The following is a 24,713-nucleotide window of genomic DNA, read 5'->3' as shown; positions in this document are numbered from 1 at the left end:
TATGCCTAGAATAAAAGCAACCCTGCAGATGAGCAAGCGAGTTATAGCCATATTGTCCGGTGTTTCACCAGCCGATTAGAAGAAGTTGCCTGAGTTTAAGGTCATAAACCAATTTGACATTGACCCATTAGGTTGCTAATAATCTCACCACTCTCAATTCGAGATTTACTTATTATCCTCTATTCACACGTGATAATCTACCATTTATGTGAACGGATATAAAAGCAGACGTTCATTTTAAATGTTTTGTCCTTGTGTGAATGAACAATTTTAAACATTTCTATTAAAGGTTACATTTTATATACTTGAGTTCAGTACTCCATCCAGGAGTCTCATACTGTCTATCCTTTCTAATTAAATTACAGGTATGTGAGTGCTATACAGGTGTACAATAATATCAGTTTCTTACTGATCTGTTCTAGTTTACGTACCAATTAATGCCTGGGATAAGCATAAGGCTATCTTACATACCAATTAATGCCTGGGATAAGCATAAGGCTATCCTACATACTAATTAATGCCTGGGATAAGAATAAGGCTATCCTACATACCAATTAATGCCTGGGATAATCATAAGGCTATCCTACATACTAATTAATGCCTGTGATAAGCATAAGGCTATCCTACATACTAACTAATGCCTGGGATAAGTATAAGGCTATCCTACATACTAATTAATGCCTGGGATAAGCATAAGGCTATCCTACATACTAATTAATGCCTGGGATAAGAATAAGGCTATCCTACATACCAATTAATGCCTGGGATAATCATACGGCTATCCTTCATACTAATTAATGCCTGGGATAAGCATAAGGCTATCTTACATACTAATTAATGCCTGAGATAAGTATAAGGCTATCCTACATACTAACTAATGCCTGGGATAAGCATAAGGCTATCTTACATACTAACTAATGCCTGGGATAATCATAAGGCTATCCGACATACTAACTAATGCATGGGATAATCATAAGGCTATCCTACATACTAATTAATGCATGGGATAATCATAAGGCTATCCTACATACTAACTAATGCCTGGGATAAACATAAGGCTATCCTACATACTAATTAATGCATGGGATAATCATAAGGCTATCCTACATACTAATTAATGCATGGGATAAGCATAAGGCTATCCTACATAATAACTAATGCCTGGGATAAACATAAGGCTATCCTACATACCAATTAATGCCTGGGATAAGCATAAGGCTATCTTACATAACAATTAATGCCTGGGATAAACATAAGGCTATCCTACATACTAATTAATGCCTGAGATAAGTATAAGGCTACCCTACATACTAACTAATGCCTGGGATAAGCATAAGGCTATCCTACATACTAATTAATGCATGGGATAATCATAAGGCTATCCTACATACTAACTAATGCCTGGGATAAGCATAAGGCTATCCTACATACTAATTAATTCCTGGGATAAGCATAAGGCTATCCTACATACTAATTAATGCCTGGGATAAACATACGGCTATCCTACATACTAACTAATGCCTGGGATAAGCATAAGGCTATCTTACATACTAAAGAGGGTTAAAGTTAATACAAAGATTCTACACTCAGACTCTTAGCTAATCCCAAATGGTGATGTAACCTCAAAAACACTATCACCGAAGTTTAGAAGAGAAGAAAAAGTGATTGGGATAGCGCTACGCAGCTGCGAGTCTTATAAAGTGAAATAAATATATATTAGTTTGGATCTATTTTTATCTGAATATGAAGGTGTCCCTGTTTTGGGTTGTTCAATTATGGGATTACTATTTTGATATATAAGGATCCCCGGTTTATTTTGATCATATAACCTGGATGATAGAGTAATTTCTATATTTTTAAAATAGTCTTATGTCCTATGTTTTTTATATATAAGTATCTGTGGCAAACCTAGCCACTTCTGGACTATAACATAAGAAAGGTTGTCTATAGGCTGTATATTGTGCTATGTAGATGTGACAGACCCTTCTGTCAGCACTGAAAGAGTTAACTGTGTTCAGCTATTGTGCACTGTCATTAATGTTATTGATACACAGTCCATTGTTTAATCAACCTCAGAGAGCAGACCCTAGATGATAAGGAAAGACAAGTGTGTGTCTGTGTTTAAATTGTTATCAGCTTGAGCAAGGTATTCTATTGTATCATGTAAAAGGGCGTGTTCCCTCCATTCAATGTACAACATTCTTTCAACCCCCCTTCTGGGGGGGGTCAGACCTGCATAAATACTGGGCATATGAGCCTTAATAAAAGTCATTCTGTTTAAAACCTGAAAACTGGCTGGGTTGTGAATTGCTGATTCCCTATGCAGGACATTGTTCCCTGGTGTTAACCCTTGGTATCCGGTTGGTACCGTTACAATTGGTGGCAAGCGACGGAATGAACCTTATCGCCCAGAAGAGCAACTACACAAGCCAGTAACCTCAGGAAGAGGGGGATTACTACAATACTGACTAAGATGGAAGGAGTACCAGGGACCGAAGTGAATGGAGATGGATTATTCTAAGCTAAAGAGACAAACGTAAAAGGAACTGCTAGAAGCCAGGGGAAAGATAGGCAGCAGCAAACCCAAGGCTATATTAATTGCTGAGCTGATGGAGGGAGACAGAGCTCGCAGCGCTACGCCTCCAGCAGCCATGGAGGAGACCCTATACCAGAGGGAAATGAGGACCAGGCTGGAATTTTTACCCCAACCTGTACCACGGGATATGCTATCCGTGGTAATGGCAGATGTGCAGGAGTACGTGATGGCACACAGTCCGCGGAATGCATCCTCCCGAGCAGAATCCATTTTGGACGCACTCAGCAACCCAGTAAGACCCAAAATCCCATACCATGCATTTAAAATGTTTTGTGAGGAGAAGGATGAGATTGATGGGTATTTACAGGATTTTGAGAGACTGTGCGAGTTACATGATTTGGAGCAGTCCGTATGGGTGCCGGTGCTAGCAGGCAAGCTAGCCGGTAGGGCAGCGGAAGCGTATCGCGCTGTACCCAGGGAGGACAGCAAGGATTACGCTAAAGTGAAGAGAGCGATCTTGGAAAGATATGCCATTACCTCAGAGGCATACCGGCGCAAGTTTAGAGGCCTGCGCAAGCCAGAAAGAGATTCCCATGCAGAGTGGGCCCACAAGCTGGATCAAGCATCTCAGGGGTGGATACAGGCCAGCCAAGCTACCACCATGGAAGAATTGCGACAACTGATGCTGTTGGAGCAATTCTTTAACGGCTTGTCCCCAGAAGCCCAAGAATGGGTGAGAGATCGAAAACCCCTCACCTTAACCGAAGCAGCCAGATTAGCAGACCAGCATTTTGATGCCAGGAGGCACCATGGACTACAGCCTAACAACGGACGGGCTAATATACAATGCCACACCTGCAAGCAGTGGGGACATATGGCACGTGAGTGCACCCAAAATCGGAGCAGACAAGCTTGGAACCAGGTCAGACAGAACCTGGCCCCAAGGGCGGCTGCTCACCATTACCAAACGGAGCCAGCCGCTCATGAGGTGTTGAGCACCCAAGCCGAGGAACCCCTGGGAATTCTGCATGAGGTGATGTCGGTCCAGGGACTTCGGGATTCGGGAGCTACTTTAACCCTGATAGCTCCCCATTTGGTGCCGGATACAGCACCCACTGGCGGATCCGTGGCAGTACGAGGGGCAGGGGGAGCAGTATACCGATTGCCCACTGCTAGAGTGGAGTACAGACCCCCAGTCACCCCAGCAGCTGCCAGTTACCAACCCCCGGCGCACCGCTATACCACACGGCCTCCGGCCACGAACTACCCTCAGAGAGCCCGGTTCAATTCGCGGGGCTACTCACAACCTATTTGGTGCTTTGGATGTAAGCAACTAGGGCACAAAAGACCAGAGTGTCCCCTAAACGCAGCGAATCAAGCACAGTCCTGGAGAAGACCCGCTGGCGGAATCCCACATAATCCTCAGCCTGTGGCCCGCTACGTAGAGGCGCCAGAATGCTGGGGCAGCCTACATGAAGCAGACCCCGTGCAAGCTGCCCACCGGAATAACCGGCAACGGGTTAAAGTGAATGGGAAGGAGGTCAGTTGTCTACGGGATACTGGTGCTACCATGACCTTGCTTCAAGAGAACTTGGTGCCTGAGAAAAAGCACACTGGAGACACTGTGGCTGTGAGGGTAGCAGGGGGCACTGTGTTCCGCCTACCTGTTGCCAGGGTACATTTGGATTGGGGAGTGGGCGCTAGACTTGTGAATGTGGGGGTCAAGAAGGACTTACCTGCTGATGTTCTCCTTGGAAATGACTTGGCCCCCCCTTGTTTCTGCCTATGCTCCCATGGATCCCGCTGATGTTAACCCTGTGACTACCCAAGCCCAGTCCCTCCGGGAAGAGACGCTTCCATGTTTGGGGTGGGGGCAGTACTGAGCCAAGTTGGAGCAGATGGCGGAGAACACCCCGTAGCCTACTTGAGCCGAAAGTTGTTGCCCCGGACATCCCCAAGCCGATCCGTTGGGATCAGACTGTGTATGCCGGCTTGGTTCTGGGGGAGCATTGTGGCAAACCTAGCCACTTCTGGACTATAACATAAGAAAGGTTGTCTATAGGCTGTATATTGTGCTATGTAGATGTGACAGACCCTTCTGTCAGCACTGAAAGAGTTAACTGTGTTCAGCTATTGTGCACTGTCATTAATGTTATTGATACACAGTCCATTGTTTAATCAACCTCAGAGAGCAGACCCTAGATGATAAGGAAAGACAAGTGTGTGTCTGTGTTTAAATTGTTATCAGCTTGAGCAAGGTATTCTATTGTATCATGTAAAAGGGCGTGTTCCCTCCATCTAATGTACAACATTCTTTCAACCCCCCTTCTGGGGGGGGTCAGACCTGCATAAATACTGGGCATATGAGCCTTAATAAAAGTCATTCTGTTTAAAACCTGAAAACTGGCTGGGTTGTGAATTGCTGATTCCCTATGCAGGACATTGTTCCCTGGTGTTAACCCTTGGTATCCGGTTGGTACCGTTACAGTATCTTATAGATATTATTATAAAATATGATGTAAAAGAAGAGAGAGGAGCAAGTGCTTTAAGATATATGTATTTTATTCCTATACAGATAAGGTTCTTATCGTATAATAGTTAACAATAAAATCTAACACATAGATGCCGGCATCTAGATTTAAAACCACATTAAAACAGTTTTTTATTTGAAATTTATACTTGTTATATTCTATCAGTATTACTGCTGGTTTTGGACTATAACCGTGGTTTTATGAAAGCAGCTCTGATTGGCAACACCTGATAAAAAACAAAAAGTTTCTATTCCTTGACATACATGTATCGTATATTTTGTTTGTTACAATTACAATTTTTCAGTGCAGATCTAGTTTTACAATATATTAGCTAGATGAGTGTGAATACCACGTATTTTTACTTAGACATTGATATTCCAGGTCTACGGTGGTTTGTCACAGCGGTAAATGGTAGTAAGTGGATTTATCTGTCATATATACGTGTATAAGCAGATTGTCTCTTGTTATAAAAACCTTTTTATATTGTCCATATTCTGGATCTCCTCCGTTAAAGTTGTGACCGGCCGGTCCTTTGGTGAAGTAGTTCCGTATGTTCTCCCTTGTTTTCTTTTTTTGGTTAAAATCCGGGTTCTTCAGGTATTTCCTGATCCAATTGTGGATTTTCTCCTTGTGTCTGTGTAGCCCTTAAGCCAGGTGATTGAGGCTGGAGCGGTTACTGGATCCTTGGATAGGAATTACACATATGGAGTCTGTCCCTAGAAAGTGGGATATGGCTCGATGTACCTATCCTAGCCAGCCCGAACACGAGAAAGACCTCTCACCTGCTGGGTTCTGTGTTTAGATATCCTGTGACTGTCAGCAATCTCTACGCGTTTCAGCCTGGGGCCTTTATCAAGATGCTTGTGTGCTGTGCAGTCTGGATTTAAATATCGTAAAGTAATGAACGTCCTCTAAAAATATTTATCACATTCCTCACTAAGAAACTCTAACACATGAAAAAATTCCACAAAACTATGGAGCAAACCTATTCACGAAAATTTTCCCCTAAAAATCAATAGAATTAAGAGGTTAAACACATAGATAAACAATGGTCTTATAAAATTCACACTTTTAAAACTTAGAAAATTTATTTCACAACTATGTAAGAAAAGGGTTTATATATGATTCTGAATACAGGCAGTTATCTGTATAAGATTTATAAACTAACACTTGACACATAAAACACTGATCAGGACTATTACCTCTTGCAAATTAAAGCGAGAACACAATAATACACGATTGAGACCACAATATGATTTATTTCCACTTAAAACATAGGAATATAAACAAACAAACGATATAAGTTGATAAAGAATAAAGGTCCCCCCAAAAAAAACACTTAAGGAAGAGTGGAGCATAGGCTTGAGAACTGTGTTTTTATTTCTATTTCTATTTTCATCTTTATCTCTATTTTTACTTTTATCGTAAGAAACGATACACAACAACCCATATGCGTTCACAGATGAACTAATAAGTTTGAAATATAATAACAACAGGTCAGGATGTATAAAGGATAGATAACCTTATATTAACAACACAAAGAGAGGAATAAGAGACAACCTTCCAGGAGGAGGAACAACAAATAAACAATAGGGATTGGTCAAGAACAAGATCCAATCAGGAAGATGGACACGATATTTAAATCCAGACTGCACAGCACACAAGCATCTTGATAAAGGCCCCAGGCTGAAACGCGTAGAGATTGCTGACAGTCACAGGATATCTAAACACAGAACCCAGCAGGTGAGAGGTCTTTCTCGTGTTCGGGCTGGCTAGGATAGGTACATCGAGCCATATCCCACTTTCTAGGGACAGACTCCATATGTGTAATTCCTATCCAAGGATCCAGTAACCGCTCCAGCCTCAATCACCTGGCTTAAGGGCTACACAGACACAAGGAGAAAATCCACAATTGGATCAGGAAATACCTGAAGAACCCGGATTTTAACCAAAAAAAAGAAAACAAGGGAGAACATACGGAACTACTTCACCAAAGGACCGGCCGGTCACAACTTTAACGGAGGAGGTCCAGAATATGGACAATATAAAAAGGTTTTTATAACAAGAGACAATCTGCTTATACACGTATATATGACAGATAAATCCACTTACTACCATTTACCGCTGTGACAAACCACCGTAGACCTGGAATATCAATGTCTAAGTAAAAATACGTGGTATTCACACTCATCTAGCTAATATATTGTAAAACTAGATCTGCACTGAAAAATTGTAATTGTAACAAACAAAATATACGATACATGTATGTCAAGGAATAGAAACTTTTTGTTTTTTATCAGATGTTGCCAATCAGAGCTGCTTTCATAAAACCACGGTTATAGTCCAAAACCAGCAGTAATACTGATAGAATATAACAAGTATAAATTTCAAATAAAAAACTGTTTTAATGTGGTTTTAAATCTAGATGCCGGCATCTATGTGTTAGATTTTATTGTTAACTATTATACGATAAGAACCTTATCTGTATAGGAATAAAATACATATATCTTAAAGCACTTGCTCCTCTCTCTTCTTTTACATCATATTTTATAATAATATCTATAAGATACTTATATATAAAAAACATAGGACATAAGACTATTTTAAAAATATAGAAATTACTCTATCATCCAGGTTATATGATCAAAATAAACCGGGGATCCTTATATATCAAAATAGTAATCCCATAATTGAACAACCCAAAACAGGGACACCTTCATATTCAGATAAAAATAGATCCAACCTAATATATATTTATTTCACTTTATAAGACTCGCAGCTGCGTAGCGCTATCCCAATCACTTTTTCTTATCTTACATACTAACTAATGCCTGGGATAAACATAAGGCTATCCTACATACTAATTAATTCCTGGGATAAGCATAAGGCTATCCTACATATTAATGCCTGGGATAAGCATAAGGCTATCCTACATATTAATGCCTGGGATAAGCATAAGGCTATCCTACATATTTATGCCTGGGATAAGCATAAGGCTATCCTACATATTAATGCCTGGGATAAGCATAAGGCTATCCTACATACTAATTAATGCCTGGGATAAACATAAGGCTATCCTACATACTAATTAATTCCTGAGATAAGCATAAGGCTATCCTACATATTAATGCCTGGGATAACCATAAGGCTATCCTACATATTAATGCCTGGGATAAACATAAGGTTATCCTACATACTAATTAATGCCTGGGATAAGCATAAGGCTATCCTACATACTAACTAATGCCTGGGATAAGCATAAGGCTATCTTACATACCAATTAATGCCTGGGATAAGCATAAGGCTATCCTACATACTAATTAATGCCTGGGATAAGCATAAGGCTATCCTACATACTAATTAATGCCTGGGATAAGCATAAGGCTATCCTACATACTAATTATTGCCTGGGATAAGCATAAGGCTATCCTACATACTAACTAATGCCTGGGATAAGCATAAGGCTATCCTACATACTAATTAATGCCTGGGATAAGTATAAGGCTACCCTACATACTAACTAATGCCTGGGATAAACATAAGGCTATCCTACATACTAATTAATGCCTTGGATAAGTATAAGGCTACCCTACATACTAACTAATGCCTGGGATAAACATAAGGCTATCCTACATATTAATGCCTGGGATAAGCATAAGGCTATCCTACATACTAATTAATGCCTGGGATAAGTATAAGGCTACCCTACATACTAACTAATGCCTGGGATAAACATAAGGCTATCCTACATACTAATTAATGCCTTGGATAAGTATAAGGCTACCCTACATACTAACTAATGCCTGGGATAAACATAAGGCTATCCTACATATTAATGCCTGGGATAAGCATAAGGCTATCCTACATACTAACTAATGTCTGGGATAATCATAAGGCTATCCTATGTACTAACTAATGCCTGGGATAAACATAAGGCTATCCTACATACTAATTAATGCCTGGGATAAGCATAAGGCTATTCTACATACTAACTAATGCCTGGGATAAACATAAGGCTATCCTATATACTAATTACTGCCTGGGATAAGCATAAGGCTATCCTATATACTAATTACTGCCTGGGATAAGCATAAGGCTATCCTACGTACTAATTAATGTCTGAGATAAGCATAAGGCTATCCTACATACTAACTAATGCCTGGGATAAGCATAAGGCTATCCTACATACTAATTAATGCCTGGGATAAGCATAAGGCTATCCTACATACTAATTAATGCCTGAGATAAGTATAAGGCTATCCTACATACTAATTAATGCCTGGGATAAACATAAGACTATCCTACCTACTAACTAATGCCTGGGATAAGCATAAGGCTATCCTACATAATAACTAATGCCTGGGATAAACATAAGGCTATCCTACGTACTAATTAATGCCTGGGATAAGCATAAGGCTATCCTACATACTAACTAATGCCTGGGATAAACATAAGGCTATCCTATATACTAATTAATTCCTGGGATAAGCATAAGGCTATCCTACATACTAATTAATGCCTGAGATAAGTATAAGGCTATCCTACATACTAATTAATGCCTGAGATAAGCATAAGGCTATCCTACATATTAATGCCTGGGATAAACATAAGGCTATCCTACATATTAATGCCTGGGATAAACATAAGGCTATCCTACATACTAATTAATGCCTGAGATAAGTATAAGGCTATCCTACATACTAATTAATGCCTGAGATAAGTATAAGGCTATCCTACATACTAATTAATGCATGGGATAAGCATAAGGCTATCCTACAGAATAACTAATGCCTGGGAAAAGCATAAGGCTATCCTACATACTAATTAATGCCTGGGATAAGCATAAGGCTATCCTAAATACTAACTAATGCCTGGGATAAGCATAAGGCTATCCTACATAATAACTAATGCCTGGGATAAACATAAGGCTATCCTACGTACTAATTAATGCCTGGGATAAGCATAAGGCTATCCTACATACTAACTAATGCCTGGGATAAACATAAGGCTATCCTATATACTAATTAATTCCTGGGATAAGCATAAGGCTATCCTACATACTAACTAATGCCTGGGATAAGTATAAGGCTATCTTATATACTAACTAATGCCTGGGATAAGCATAAGGCTATCCTACATACTAATTAATGCCTGAGATAAGTATAAGGCTATCCTACATACTAATTAATGCCTGAGATAAGCATAAGGCTATCCTACATACTAACTAATGCCTGGGATAAACATAACGCTATCCTACATACTAATGAATTCCTGGGATAAACATAAGGCTATCCTACATATTAATGCCTGGGATAAACATAAGGCTATCCTACATATTAATGCCTGGGATAAACATAAGGCTATCCTACATACTAATTAATGCCTGAGATAAGTATAAGGCTATCCTACATACTAATTAATGCCTGAGATAAGTATAAGGCTATCCTACATACTAATTAATGCATGGGATAAGCATAAGGCTATCCTACATACTAATTAATGCCTGGGATAAGCATAAGGCTATACTACATACTAATCAATGCCTGAGATAAGCATAAGGCTATCCTACATACTAATTAATGCCTGGGATAAGCATAAGGCTATCCTACATACTAATTAATGCCTGGGATAAGCATAAGGCTATCCTACATACTAATGAATGCCTGGGATAAACATAAGGCTATCCTACATACTAATTAATTCCTGGGATAAGCATAAGGCTATCCTACATATTAATGCCTGGGATAAGCATAAGGCTATCCTACATACTAACTAATGCATGGGAAAAGCATAAGGCTATCCTACATACAAATTAATACCTGGGATAATCATAAGGCTATCCTACATACTAATTAATTCCTGGGATAATCATAAGGCTATCCTACATACTAACTAATGCATGGGAAAAGCATAAGGCTATCCTACATACTAACTAATGCCTGGGAAAAGCATAAGGCTATCCTACATACTAACTAATGCCTGGGATAAACATAAGGCTATCCTACATACTAACTAATGCCTGGGATAAGTATAAGGCTATCCTACATACTAATTAATGCCTGGGATAAGCATAAGGCTATCCTACATACTAATTAATGGCTGGGATAAGCATAAGGCTATCCTACACACTAACTAATGCCTGGGATAAGCATAAGGCTATCCTACATAATAACTGATGCTTGAGATAAGCATAAGGCTATTCTACATACTAATTAATGCCTGGGATAAGCATAAGGCTATCCTACATACTAATTAATGCCTGGGATAAGCATAATACTATCCTACATACTAATTAATGCCTCGGATAAGCATAAGGCTATCCTACATACTAATTAATGCCTGGGATAAGCATAAGGCTATCCTACATACTAACTAATGCCTGGGATAAACATAAGGCTATCCTATATACTAATTACTGCCTGGGATAAGCATAAGGCTATCCTATATACTAACTAATGCCTGGGATAATCATAAGGCTATACTACATACTAACTAATGCCTGGGATAAGCATAAGGCTATACTACATACTAACTAATGCCTGGGATAAGCATAAGGCTATCCTACATACTAACTAATGCCTGGGATAAACATAAGGCTATCCTATATACTAATTACTGCCTGGGATAAGCATAAGGCTATCCTATATACTAACTAATGCCTGGGATAAGCATAAGGCTATACTACATACTTATTAATGCCTGGGATAATCATAAGGCTATACTACATACTAACTAATGCCTGGGATAAGCATAAGGCTATCCTACATAATAACTAATGCCTGGGATAATCATAAGGCTATCCTACATACTAACTAATGCATGAGAAAAGCATAAGGCTATCCTACATACTAATTAATGCCTGGGAAAAGCATAAGGCTATCCTACATACTAACAAATGCCTGGGATAAGCATAAGGCTATCCTACATACTAACTAATGCCTGGGTTAATCATAAGGCTATCTTATATACTAACTAATGCATGGGATAAGCATAAGGCTATCCTACATACTAACTAATGCCTGGGATAATCATAAGGCTATCCTACATACTAACTAATGCCTGGGGTAATCATAAGGCTATCCTACATACTAATTAATGCCTGAGATAAACATAAGGCTATCCTACATACTAACTAATGCCTGGGATAATCATAAGGCTATCCTACATATTAATTAATGCCTGAGATAAACATAAGGCTATCCTACATACTAACTAATGCCTGGGATAAGCATAAGGCTATCCTACATACTAACTAATGCCTGGTATAAGCATAAGGCTATCCTACATACTAATTAATGCCTGGGATAAGCATAAGGCTATCCTACATACTAACTAATGCCTGGGATAAGCACAAGGCTATCCTACATACTAATTAATGCCTGGGATAAGCATAAGGCTATCCTACATACTAACTAATGCCTGGGATAAGCACAAGGCTATCCTACATACTAACTAATGCCTGGGATAAGCATAAGGCTATCCTACATACTATCTAATGCCTGGGATAAGCATAAGGCTATCCTACATACTAACTAATGCCTGGGATAAACATAAGGCTATCCTATATACTAATTACTGCCTGGGATAAACATAAGGCTATCCTACTTTTCTAATTAATGCCTGGGATAAGAATAAGGCTATCCTACATATAATTAATGTCTGGGATAAGAATAAGGCTATCCTACATACTAACTAATGCCTGGGATAAGAATAAGGCTATCCTACATATAATTAATGCCTCGGAAAAGACTAAGGCTATCCTACATATAATTAATGCCTGGGATAAGAATAAGGCTATCCTATGTACTAATTAATGCCTGGGATAAGAATAAGGCTATCCTACATACTAACTAATGCCTGGGATAATCATAAGGCTATACTACATACTAACTATTGCCTGGGATAAGAATAAGGCTATCCTACATATAATTAATGCCTGGGATAAGAATAAGGCTATCCTACATATAATTAATGCCTGGGATAAGAATAAGGCTATCCTACGTACTAATTAATGCCTGGGATAAGAATAAGGCTATCCTACTTTTCTAATTAATGCCTGGGATAAGAATAAGGCTATCCTACGTACTAATTAATGCCTGGGATAAGAATAAGGCTATCCTACTTTTCTAATTAATGCCTGGGATAAGAATAAGGCTATCCTATGTACTAATTAATGCATGGGAAAAGCATAAGGCTATCCTACATACTAAGTAATGCCTGGGAAAAGCACAAGGCTATCCTACATACTAATGCCTGGGATAAGCTTAAGGCTATCCTACGTACTAACTAATGCATGGGAAAAGCATAAGGCTATCCTACGTACTAACTAATGCATGGGATAAGCATAAGGCTATCCTACATACTAACTAATGCCTGGGATAATCATAAGGCTATCCTACATACTAACTAATGCCTGGGATAATCATAAGGCTATCCTACATACTAATTAATGCCTGAGATAAACATAAGGCTATCCTACATACTACCTAATGCCTGGGATAATCATAAGGCTATCATACATACTAATTAATGCCTGAGATAAACATAAGGCTATCCTACATACTAACTAATGCCTGGGATAAGCATAAGGCTATCCTACATACTAACTAATGCCTGGTATAAGCATAAGGCTATCCTACATACTAACTAATGCCTGGGATAAGCATAAGGCTATCCTACATACTAACTAATGCCTGGGATAAGCACAAGGCTATCCTACATACTAATTAATGCATGGGATAAGCATAAGTCTATCCTACATACTAACTAATGCCTGGGATAAGCACAAGGCTATCCTACATACTAACTAATGCCTGGGATAAGCATAAGGCTATCCTACATACTATCTAATGCCTGGGATAAGCATAAGGCTATCCTTTATACTAACTAATGCCTGGGATAAACATAAGGCTATCCTACTTTTCTAATTAATGCCTGGGATAAGAATAAGGCTATCCTACATATAATTAATGCCTGGGATAAGAATAAGGCTATCCTACATATAATTAATGCCTGGGATAAGAATAAGGCTATCCTACATACTAACTAATGCTTGGGATAAGAATAAGGCTATCCTACATATAATTAATGCCTGGGATAAGACTAAGGCTATCCTACATATAATGAATGCCTGGGATAAGAATAAGGCTATCCTATGTACTAATTAATGCCTGTGATAAGAATAAGGCTGTCCTACATACTAACTAATGCCTGGGATAATCATAAGGCTATACTACATACTAACTAATGCCTGGGATAAGCACTAGGCTATCCTACATACTAACTAATGCCTGGGATAAGCATAAGGCTATCCTACATACTAACTAATGCCTGGGATAAGCATAAGGCTATCCTACATACTAACTAATGCCTGGGAGAAACATAAGGCTATCCTACATACTAACTAATGCCTGGGATAAACATAAGGCTATCATACATACTAACTAATGCCTGGGATAAACATAAGGCTATCCTACATACTAATTAATGTCTGGGATAAACATAAGGCTATCCTACTTTTTTAATTAATGCCTGGGATAAGAATAAGGCTATCCTACATATAATTAATGCCTGGGATAAGAATAAGGCTATCCTACATATAATTAATGCCTGGGATAAGACTAAGGCTATCCTACATATAATTAATGCCTGGGATAAGAATAAGGCTATCCTACGTACTAATTAATGCCTGGGATAAGAATAAGGCTATCCTACGTACTAATTAATGCCTGGGATAAGAATAAGGCTATCCTATGTACTAATTAATGCCTGGGATAAGAATAAGGCTATCCTACATACTAACTAATGCCTGGGATAATCATAAGGCTATACTACATACTAACTAATGCCTGGGATAAGCACAAGGCTATCCTACATACTAACTAATGCCTGGGATAAGAATAAGGCTATACTATATACTAATTAATGCCTGGGATAAGCATAAGGCTATCCTACCTACTGATTAATGCCTGGGATAAGCATAAGGCTATCCTACATACTAATTAATACCTGGGATAATCATAAGGCTATCCTACATACTAACTAATGCCTGGGATATGCACAAGTCTATCCTACATACTAACTAATGCCTGGGATAAGCACAAGGCTATCCTACATACTAACTAATGCCTGGGATAAGCATAAGGCTATCCTACATACTAACTAATGCCTGGGATAATCATAAGGCTATCCTACATACTTACTAATATCTGGGATAAACATAAGGCTATCCTACATACTAACTAATGCCTGGGATAAACATAAGGCTATCCTACGTACTAATTAATGCCTGGGGTAAGAATAAGGCTATCCTACATATAATTAATGCCTGGGATAAGAATAAGGCTATCCTACGTACTAATTAATGCCTGGGATAAGAATAAGGCTATCCTACTTTTCTAATTAATGCCTGGGATAAGAATAAGGCTATCCTACATATAATTAATGCCTGGGATAAGAATAAGGCTATCCTACGTACTAATTAATGCCTGGGATAAGAATAAGGCTATCCTACATATAATTAATGCCTGGGATAAGAATAAGGCTATCCTACGTACTAATTAATGCCTGGGATAAGAATAAGGCTATCCTACTTTTCTAATTAATGCCTGGGATAAGAATATGGCTATCCTATGTACTAATTAATGCCTGGGATAAGAATAAGGCTATCCTATGTACTAATTAATGCCTGGGATAAGAATAAGGCTATCCTATGTACTAATTAATGCCTGGTATAAGAATAAGGCTATCCTATGTACTAATTAATGCCTGGGATAAGAATAAGGCTATCCTACATACTAATTAATGCCTGGGATAAGAATAAGGCTATACTACATACTAATTAATGCCTGGGATAAGCATAAGGCTATCCTATGTGCTAATTAATGACTGGGATAAGAATAAGGCTATCCTACATACTAATTAATGCCTGGGATAAGCATAAGGCTATCCTACGTACTAATTAATGACTGGGATAAGAATAAGGCTATCCTACGTACTAATTAATGCCTGGGATAAGAATAAGGCTATCCTACATACTAACTAATGCCTGGGATAAGAATAAGGCTATCCTACATACTAATTAATGCCTGGGATAAGCATAAGGCTATCCTACATACTAATTAATGCCTGGGATAAGCATAAGGCTATCCTATGTACTAATTAATGCCTGGGATAAGAATAAGGCTATCCTACATACTAATTAATGCCTGGGATAAGCATAAGGCTATCCTACATATAATTAATGCCTGGGATAATCATAAGGCTATCCTACATACTAATTAATGCCTGAGATAAACATAAGGCTATACTACATACTAATTAATGCCTGGGATAAGCATAAGGCTATCTTACATACTAACTAATGCCTGGGATAAACATAAGGCTATCCTACATACTAATTAATGACTGGGATAAGAATAAGGCTATCCTACATACTAATTAATGCCTGGGATAAGAATAAGACTATCCTACATACTAATTAATGACTGGGATAAGAATAAGGCTATCCTACGTACTAATTAATGACTGGGATAAGAATAAGGCTATCCTACATACTAACTAATGCCTGGGATAATCATAAGGCTATCCTACATACTAATTAATGCCTGGGATAATCATAAGGCTATCCTACTTTTCTAATTAATGCCTGGGATAAGAATAAGGCTATCCTACTTTACTAACTAATGCCTGGGATAAGAATAAGGCTATCCTACATACTAATTAATGACTGGGATAAGCATAAGGCTATCCTACGTACTAATTAATGACTGGGATAAGAATAAGGCTATCCTACATACTAATTAATGCCTGGGATAAGAATAAGGCTATCCTACATACTAATTAATGACTGGGATAAGAATAAGGCTATCCTACGTGCTAATTAATGACTGGGATAAACATAAGGCTATTCTACGTACTAATTAATGCCTGGGATAAGAATAAGGCTATCCTACATACTAATTAATGACTGGGATAAGCATAAGGCTATCCTACGTACTAATTAATGACTGGGATAAGAATAAGGCTATCCTACATACTAACTAATGCCTGGGATAAGCATAAAGCTATCCTACATACTAATTAATGACTGGGATAAGAATAAGGCTATCCTACATACTAATTAATGCCTGGGATAATCATAAGGCTATCCTACTTACTAACTAATGCCTGGGATAAGAATAAGGCTATCCTACATACTAATTAATGCCTGGGATAAGCATAAGGCTATCCTACGTACTAATTAATGACTGGGATAAGAATAAGGCTATCCTACATACTAATTAATGCCTGGGATAAGAATAAGGCTATCCTACATACTAATTAATGACTGGGATAAGAATAAGGCTATCCTACGTGCTAATTAATGACTGGGATAAACATAAGGCTATGCTACGTACTAATTAATGCCTGGGATAAGAATAAGGCTATCCTACATACTAATTAATGACTGGGATAAGCATAAGGCTATCCTACGTACTAATTAATGACTGGGATAAGAATAAGGCTATCCTACATACTAACTAATGCCTGGGATAAGCATAAAGCTATCCTACATACTAATTAATGACTGGGATAAGAATAAGGCTATCCTACATACTAATTAATGACTGGGATAAGCATAAGGCTATCCTATATACTAATTAATGACTGGGATAAGAATAAGGCTATCCTACATACTAATTAATGCCTGGGATAATCATAAGGCTATCCTACATACTAACTAATGCCTGGGATAAGAATAAGGCTATCCTACATACTAATTAATGCCTGGGATAAGCATAAGGCTATCCTACGTACTAATTAATGCCTGGGATAAGCATAAGGCTATCCTACGTACTAATTAATGACTGGGATAAGAATAAGGCTATCCTACATACTAATTAATGCCTGGGATAAGAATAAGGCTATCCTACATACTAATTAATGACTGGGATAAGAATAAGGCTATCCTACGTGCTAATTAATGACTGGGATAAACATAAGGCTATGCTACGTGCTAATTAATGCCTGGGATAAGAATAAGGCTATCCTACATACTAATTAATGACTGGGATAAGCATAAGGCTATCCTACGTACTAATTAATGACTGGGATAAGAATAAGGCTATCCTACATACTAACTAATGCCTGGGATAAGCATAAAGCTATCCTACATACTAATTAATGACTGGGATAAGAATAAGGCTATCCTACATACTAATTAATGACTGGGATAAGCATAAGGCTATCCTATATACTAATTAATGACTGGGATAAGAATAAGGCTATCCTACATACTAATTAATGCCTGGGATAATCATAAGGCTATCCTACATACTAACTAATGCCTGGGATAAGAATAAGGCTATCCTACATACTAATTAATGCCTGGGATAAGCATAAGGCTATCCTACGTACTAATTAATGCCTGGGATAAGCATAAGGCTATCCTACGTACTAATTAATGACTGGGATAAGAATAAGGCTATCCTACATACTAACTAATGCCTGGGATAAGAATAAGGCTATGTCTGCATTTGGTTTGAGGTATAGTTTGTTTTATTGTAATATAATTGTTTTTATTTTGAATCTAAAGGCAATGCATTTGTGGGGAAGATAGTGATGTCTGCCGCAGCGAGACACCTTACTCCAGTGACATTAGAGCTGGGGGGGAAGAATCCTTGCTACGTAGATGATGACTGTATGATTGAGAACGCTGCACGACGCATTGCATGGTCTCGCTTCTTCAATGCGGGGCAGACTTGCATCGCTCCGGACTACGTCCTCTGCTCGGATAGGATAAAGGAGAAACTGCTGAATGCTCTGCAAAGTACAATTCAAGACTTCTATGGGGTAGATCCGAAACAGTCTCCAGATCTGGGTAGGATCGTTAACCAGAAGCACTTTCAGAGACTGTCTGCTCTTCTTAAATGTGGGAAAATCGTCATTGGTGGTGAAACTGATGAATCGGAGAAATATATCTGTAAGTAATGTACATTTACACATACTGTACCTCATAGAGAATAACATTTTATTATGGCACGTGTTGACAAAGTAACTGCCACATAGAATTGTAATATAGGAGTCTAATTCACATGCACAATTCTTCATAGATAGTTAACCAGCAGGACAATTGAGATATCTTAGATAATCTCGCAAAGCTATAGATCATCAGGAACTCTGAGAGGTACAGAGAGAATATTACATTTAATATGGTGAATAATGTACAATTTCATTGTACCGTAAGTCTGTAAGAAGAACGCTTGTAACAAAACACTACATTACTACTAGCTGTGTAAATACATTACTACTAGTTGTGTATATAAATTACTACTAGTTGTGTATATAAATTACTACTAGCTGTGTGTATATACATTACTACTAGCTGTGTAAATACATTACTACTAGCTGTGTGTATACACATTACTACTAGCTGTGTGTATATACATTACTACTAGCTGTGTGTATATACATTACTACTAGCTCTGTGTATATACATTATTACTAGCTGTGTAAATACATTACTACTAGCTGTGTGTATATACATTACTACTAGCTGTGTGCATATACATTACTACTAGCTGTGTGTATATACATTATTACTAGCTGTGTAAATACATTACTACTATCTGTGTATAAACATTACTACTAGCTGTGTGTATATACATTACTACTAGCTGTGTAAATACATTACTACTATCTGTGTATAAACATTACTACTAGCTGTGTGTATATACATTACTACTAGCTGTGTGTATACACATTACTACTAGCTGTGTGTATATACATTACTACTAGCTGTGTGTATATACATTACTACTAGCTCTGTGTATATACATTATTACTAGCTGTGTAAATACATTACTACTAGCTGTGTGTATATACATTACTACTAGCTGTGTGCATATACATTACTACTAGCTGTGTGTATATACATTACTACTAGCTGTGTATAAAAATTACTACTAGCTGTGTGTATATACATTACTACTAGTTGTGTATATAAATTACTACTAGCTGTGTGCATATACATTACTACTAGCTGTGTGTATATACATTACTACTAGCTGTGTATAAAAATAACTACTAGCTATGTGTAAATACATTACTACTAGCTGTGTATAAAAATTAATACTAGATGTGTGTATATACATTACTACTAGCTGTGTGTATACACATTACTACTAGCTGTGTGTATACACATTACTACTAGCTGTGTGTATATACATTACTAATAGTTGTGTATATAAATTACTACTAGCTGTGTGTATATACATTACTACTAGCTGTGTAAATACATTACTACTAGCTGTGTATAAAAATTACTACTAGCTGTGTGTATACACATTACTACTAGCTGTGTGTATATACATTACTACTAGCTGTGTGTATACACATTACTACTAGCTGTGTGTATACACATTACTACTAGCTGTGTGTATACACATTACTACTAGCTATGTGTATACACATTACTACTAGCTGTGTGTATACACATTACTACTAGCTGTGTGTATACACATTACTACTAACTGTGTGTATACACATTACTACTAGCTGTGTGTATATACATTACTACTAGCTGTGTGTATATACATTACTACTAGCTGTGTGTATACACATTACTACTAGTTGTGTGTATATACATTACTACTAGCTGTGTGTATACACATTACTACTAGCTGTTTGTATACACATTACTAATAGCTGTGTGTATACACATTACTACTAGCTGTGTATATACACATTACTACTAGCTGTGTGTATATACATTACTACTAGTTGTGTGTATATACATTACTACTAGCTGTGTGTATACACATTACTACTAGCTGTGTCTATATACATTACTACTAGCTGTGTGTATATAAATTACTACTAGCTGTGCATATATACATTACTACTAGCTGTGTGTATACACATTACTACTAGCTGTGTAAATGCATTACTACTAGTTGTGTATATAAATTACTACTAGCTGTGTGTATATACATTACTACTAGCTGTGTAAATACATTACTACTAGCTGTGTATAAAAATTACTACTAGCTGTGTGTATATACATTACTACTAGCTGTGTAAATACATTACTACTAGTTGTGTATATAAATTACTACTAGCTGTGTGTATATACATTGCTACTAGCTGTGTGTATATACATTACTACTAGCTGTGTGTATATATATTACTACTAGCTGTGTGTATACACATTACTACTAGCTGTGTAAATACATTACTACTAGTTGTGTATATAAATTACTACTAGTTGTGTATATAAATTACTACTAGCTGTGTGCATATACATTACTACTAGCTGTGTAAATACATTACTACTAGTTGTGTATATAAATTACTACTAGTTGTGTATATAAATTACTACTAGCTGTGTGTATATACATTACTACTAGCTGTGTAAATACATTACTACTAGCTGTGTGTATACACATTACTACTAGCTGTGTGTATATACATTACTACTAGCTGTGTGTATATACATTACTACTAGCTCTGTGTATATACATTATTACTAGCTGTGTAAATACATTACTACTAGCTGTGTGTATATACATTACTACTAGCTGTGTGCATATACATTACTACTAGCTGTGTGTATATACATTACTACTAGCTGTGTATAAAAATTACTACTAGCTGTGTGTATATACATTACTACTAGTTGTGTATATAAATTACTACTAGCTGTGTGCATATACATTACTACTAGCTGTGTGTATATACATTACTACTAGCTGTGTATAAAAATAACTACTAGCTATGTGTAAATACATTACTACTAGCTGTGTATAAAAATTAATACTAGATGTGTGTATATACATTACTACTAGCTGTGTGTATACACATTACTACTAGCTGTGTGTATACACATTACTACTAGCTGTGTGTATATACATTACTAATAGTTGTGTATATAAATTACTACTAGCTGTGTGTATATACATTACTACTAGCTGTGTAAATACATTACTACTAGCTGTGTATAAAAATTACTACTAGCTGTGTGTATACACATTACTACTAGCTGTGTGTATACACATTACTACTAGCTGTGTGTATACACATTACTACTAGCTGTGTGTATACACATTACTACTAGCTGTGTGTATACACATTACTACTAGCTGTGTGTATACACATTACTACTAGCTGTGTGTATACACATTACTACTAGCTGTGTGTATACACATTACTACTAGCTGTGTGTATACACATTACTACTAACTGTGTGTATACACATTACTACTAGCTGTGTGTATATACATTACTACTAGCTGTGTGTATATACATTACTACTAGCTGTGTGTATACACATTACTACTAGTTGTGTGTATATACATTACTACTAGCTGTGTGTATACACATTACTACTAGCTGTGTGTATACACATTACTAATAGCTGTGTGTATACACATTACTACTAGCTGTGTATATACACATTACTACTAGCTGTGTGTATATACATTACTACTAGTTGTGTGTATATACATTACTACTAGCTGTGTGTATACACATTACTACTAGCTGTGTCTATATACATTACTACTAGCTGTGTGTATATAAATTACTACTAGCTGTGCATATATACATTACTACTAGCTGTGTGTATACACATTACTACTAGCTGTGTAAATGCATTACTACTAGTTGTGTATATAAATTACTACTAGCTGTGTGTATATACATTACTACTAGCTGTGTAAATACATTACTACTAGCTGTGTATAAAAATTACTACTAGCTGTGTGTATATACATTACTACTAGCTGTGTAAATACATTACTACTAGTTGTGTATATAAATTACTACTAGCTGTGTGTATATACATTGCTACTAGCTGTGTGTATATACATTACTACTAGCTGTGTGTATATATATTACTACTAGCTGTGTGTATACACATTACTACTAGCTGTGTAAATACATTACTACTAGTTGTGTATATAAATTACTACTAGTTGTGTATATAAATTACTACTAGCTGTGTGCATATACATTACTACTAGCTGTGTAAATACATTACTACTAGTTGTGTATATAAATTACTACTAGTTGTGTATATAAATTACTACTAGCTGTGTGTATATACATTACTACTAGCTGTGTAAATACATTACTACTAGCTGTGTGTATACACATTACTACTAGCTGTGTGTATATACATTACTACTAGCTGTGTGTATATACATTACTACTAGCTCTGTGTATATACATTATTACTAGCTGTGTAAATACATTACTACTAGCTGTGTGTATATACATTACTACTAGCTGTGTGCATATACATTACTACTAGCTGTGTGTATATACATTACTACTAGCTGTGTATAAAAATTACTACTAGCTGTGTGTATATACATTACTACTAGTTGTGTATATAAATTACTACTAGCTGTGTGCATATACATTACTACTAGCTGTGTGTATATACATTACTACTAGCTGTGTATAAAAATAACTACTAGCTATGTGTAAATACATTACTACTAGCTGTGTATAAAAATTAATACTAGATGTGTGTATATACATTACTACTAGCTGTGTGTATACACATTACTACTAGCTGTGTGTATACACATTACTACTAGCTGTGTGTATATACATTACTAATAGTTGTGTATATAAATTACTACTAGCTGTGTGTATATACATTACTACTAGCTGTGTAAATACATTACTACTAGCTGTGTATAAAAATTACTACTAGCTGTGTGTATACACATTACTACTAGCTGTGTGTATACACATTACTACTAGCTGTGTGTATACACATTACTACTAGCTGTGTGTATACACATTACTACTAGCTGTGTGTATACACATTACTACTAGCTGTGTGTATACACATTACTACTAGCTGTGTGTATACACATTACTACTAGCTGTGTGTATACACATTACTACTAACTGTGTGTATACACATTACTACTAGCTGTGTGTATATACATTACTACTAGCTGTGTGTATATACATTACTACTAGCTGTGTGTATACACATTACTACTAGTTGTGTGTATATACATTACTACTAGCTGTGTGTATACACATTACTACTAGCTGTGTGTATACACATTACTAATAGCTGTGTGTATACACATTACTACTAGCTGTGTATATACACATTACTACTAGCTGTGTGTATATACATTACTACTAGTTGTGTGTATATACATTACTACTAGCTGTGTGTATACACATTACTACTAGCTGTGTCTATATACATTACTACTAGCTGTGTGTATATAAATTACTACTAGCTGTGCATATATACATTACTACTAGCTGTGTGTATACACATTACTACTAGCTGTGTAAATGCATTACTACTAGTTGTGTATATAAATTACTACTAGCTGTGTGTATATACATTACTACTAGCTGTGTAAATACATTACTACTAGCTGTGTATAAAAATTACTACTAGCTGTGTGTATATACATTACTACTAGCTGTGTAAATACATTACTACTAGTTGTGTATATAAATTACTACTAGCTGTGTGTATATACATTGCTACTAGCTGTGTGTATATACATTACTACTAGCTGTGTGTATATATATTACTACTAGCTGTGTGTATACACATTACTACTAGCTGTGTAAATACATTACTACTAGTTGTGTATATAAATTACTACTAGTTGTGTATA

General features: G+C 36.8%; 1 protein-coding gene across 1 annotated transcript in view; it reads left to right on the top strand.

Annotated features, from left to right (window-relative positions):
- Positions 1–24,713, top strand: part of ALDH3B1 (aldehyde dehydrogenase 3 family member B1) — a 280,384-nt gene that overhangs the window by 91,005 nt on the left and 164,666 nt on the right. Inside the window, exon 5 of the mRNA XM_053708856.1 lies at positions 18,644–19,030. Coding sequence (XP_053564831.1) covers positions 18,644–19,030 — 387 coding nt within the window. The remainder of the gene's footprint in view (positions 1–18,643; positions 19,031–24,713) is intronic.

The sequence above is a fragment of the Bombina bombina genome, chromosome 3 (genome assembly GCF_027579735.1).
Source record: "Bombina bombina isolate aBomBom1 chromosome 3, aBomBom1.pri, whole genome shotgun sequence".
In the NCBI taxonomy this organism is placed as follows: domain Eukaryota; kingdom Metazoa; phylum Chordata; class Amphibia; order Anura; family Bombinatoridae; genus Bombina; species Bombina bombina.
The sequence above is the reverse complement of the archived record's forward strand: the minus strand, read 5'-3'. Positions and strand labels throughout refer to the sequence as shown.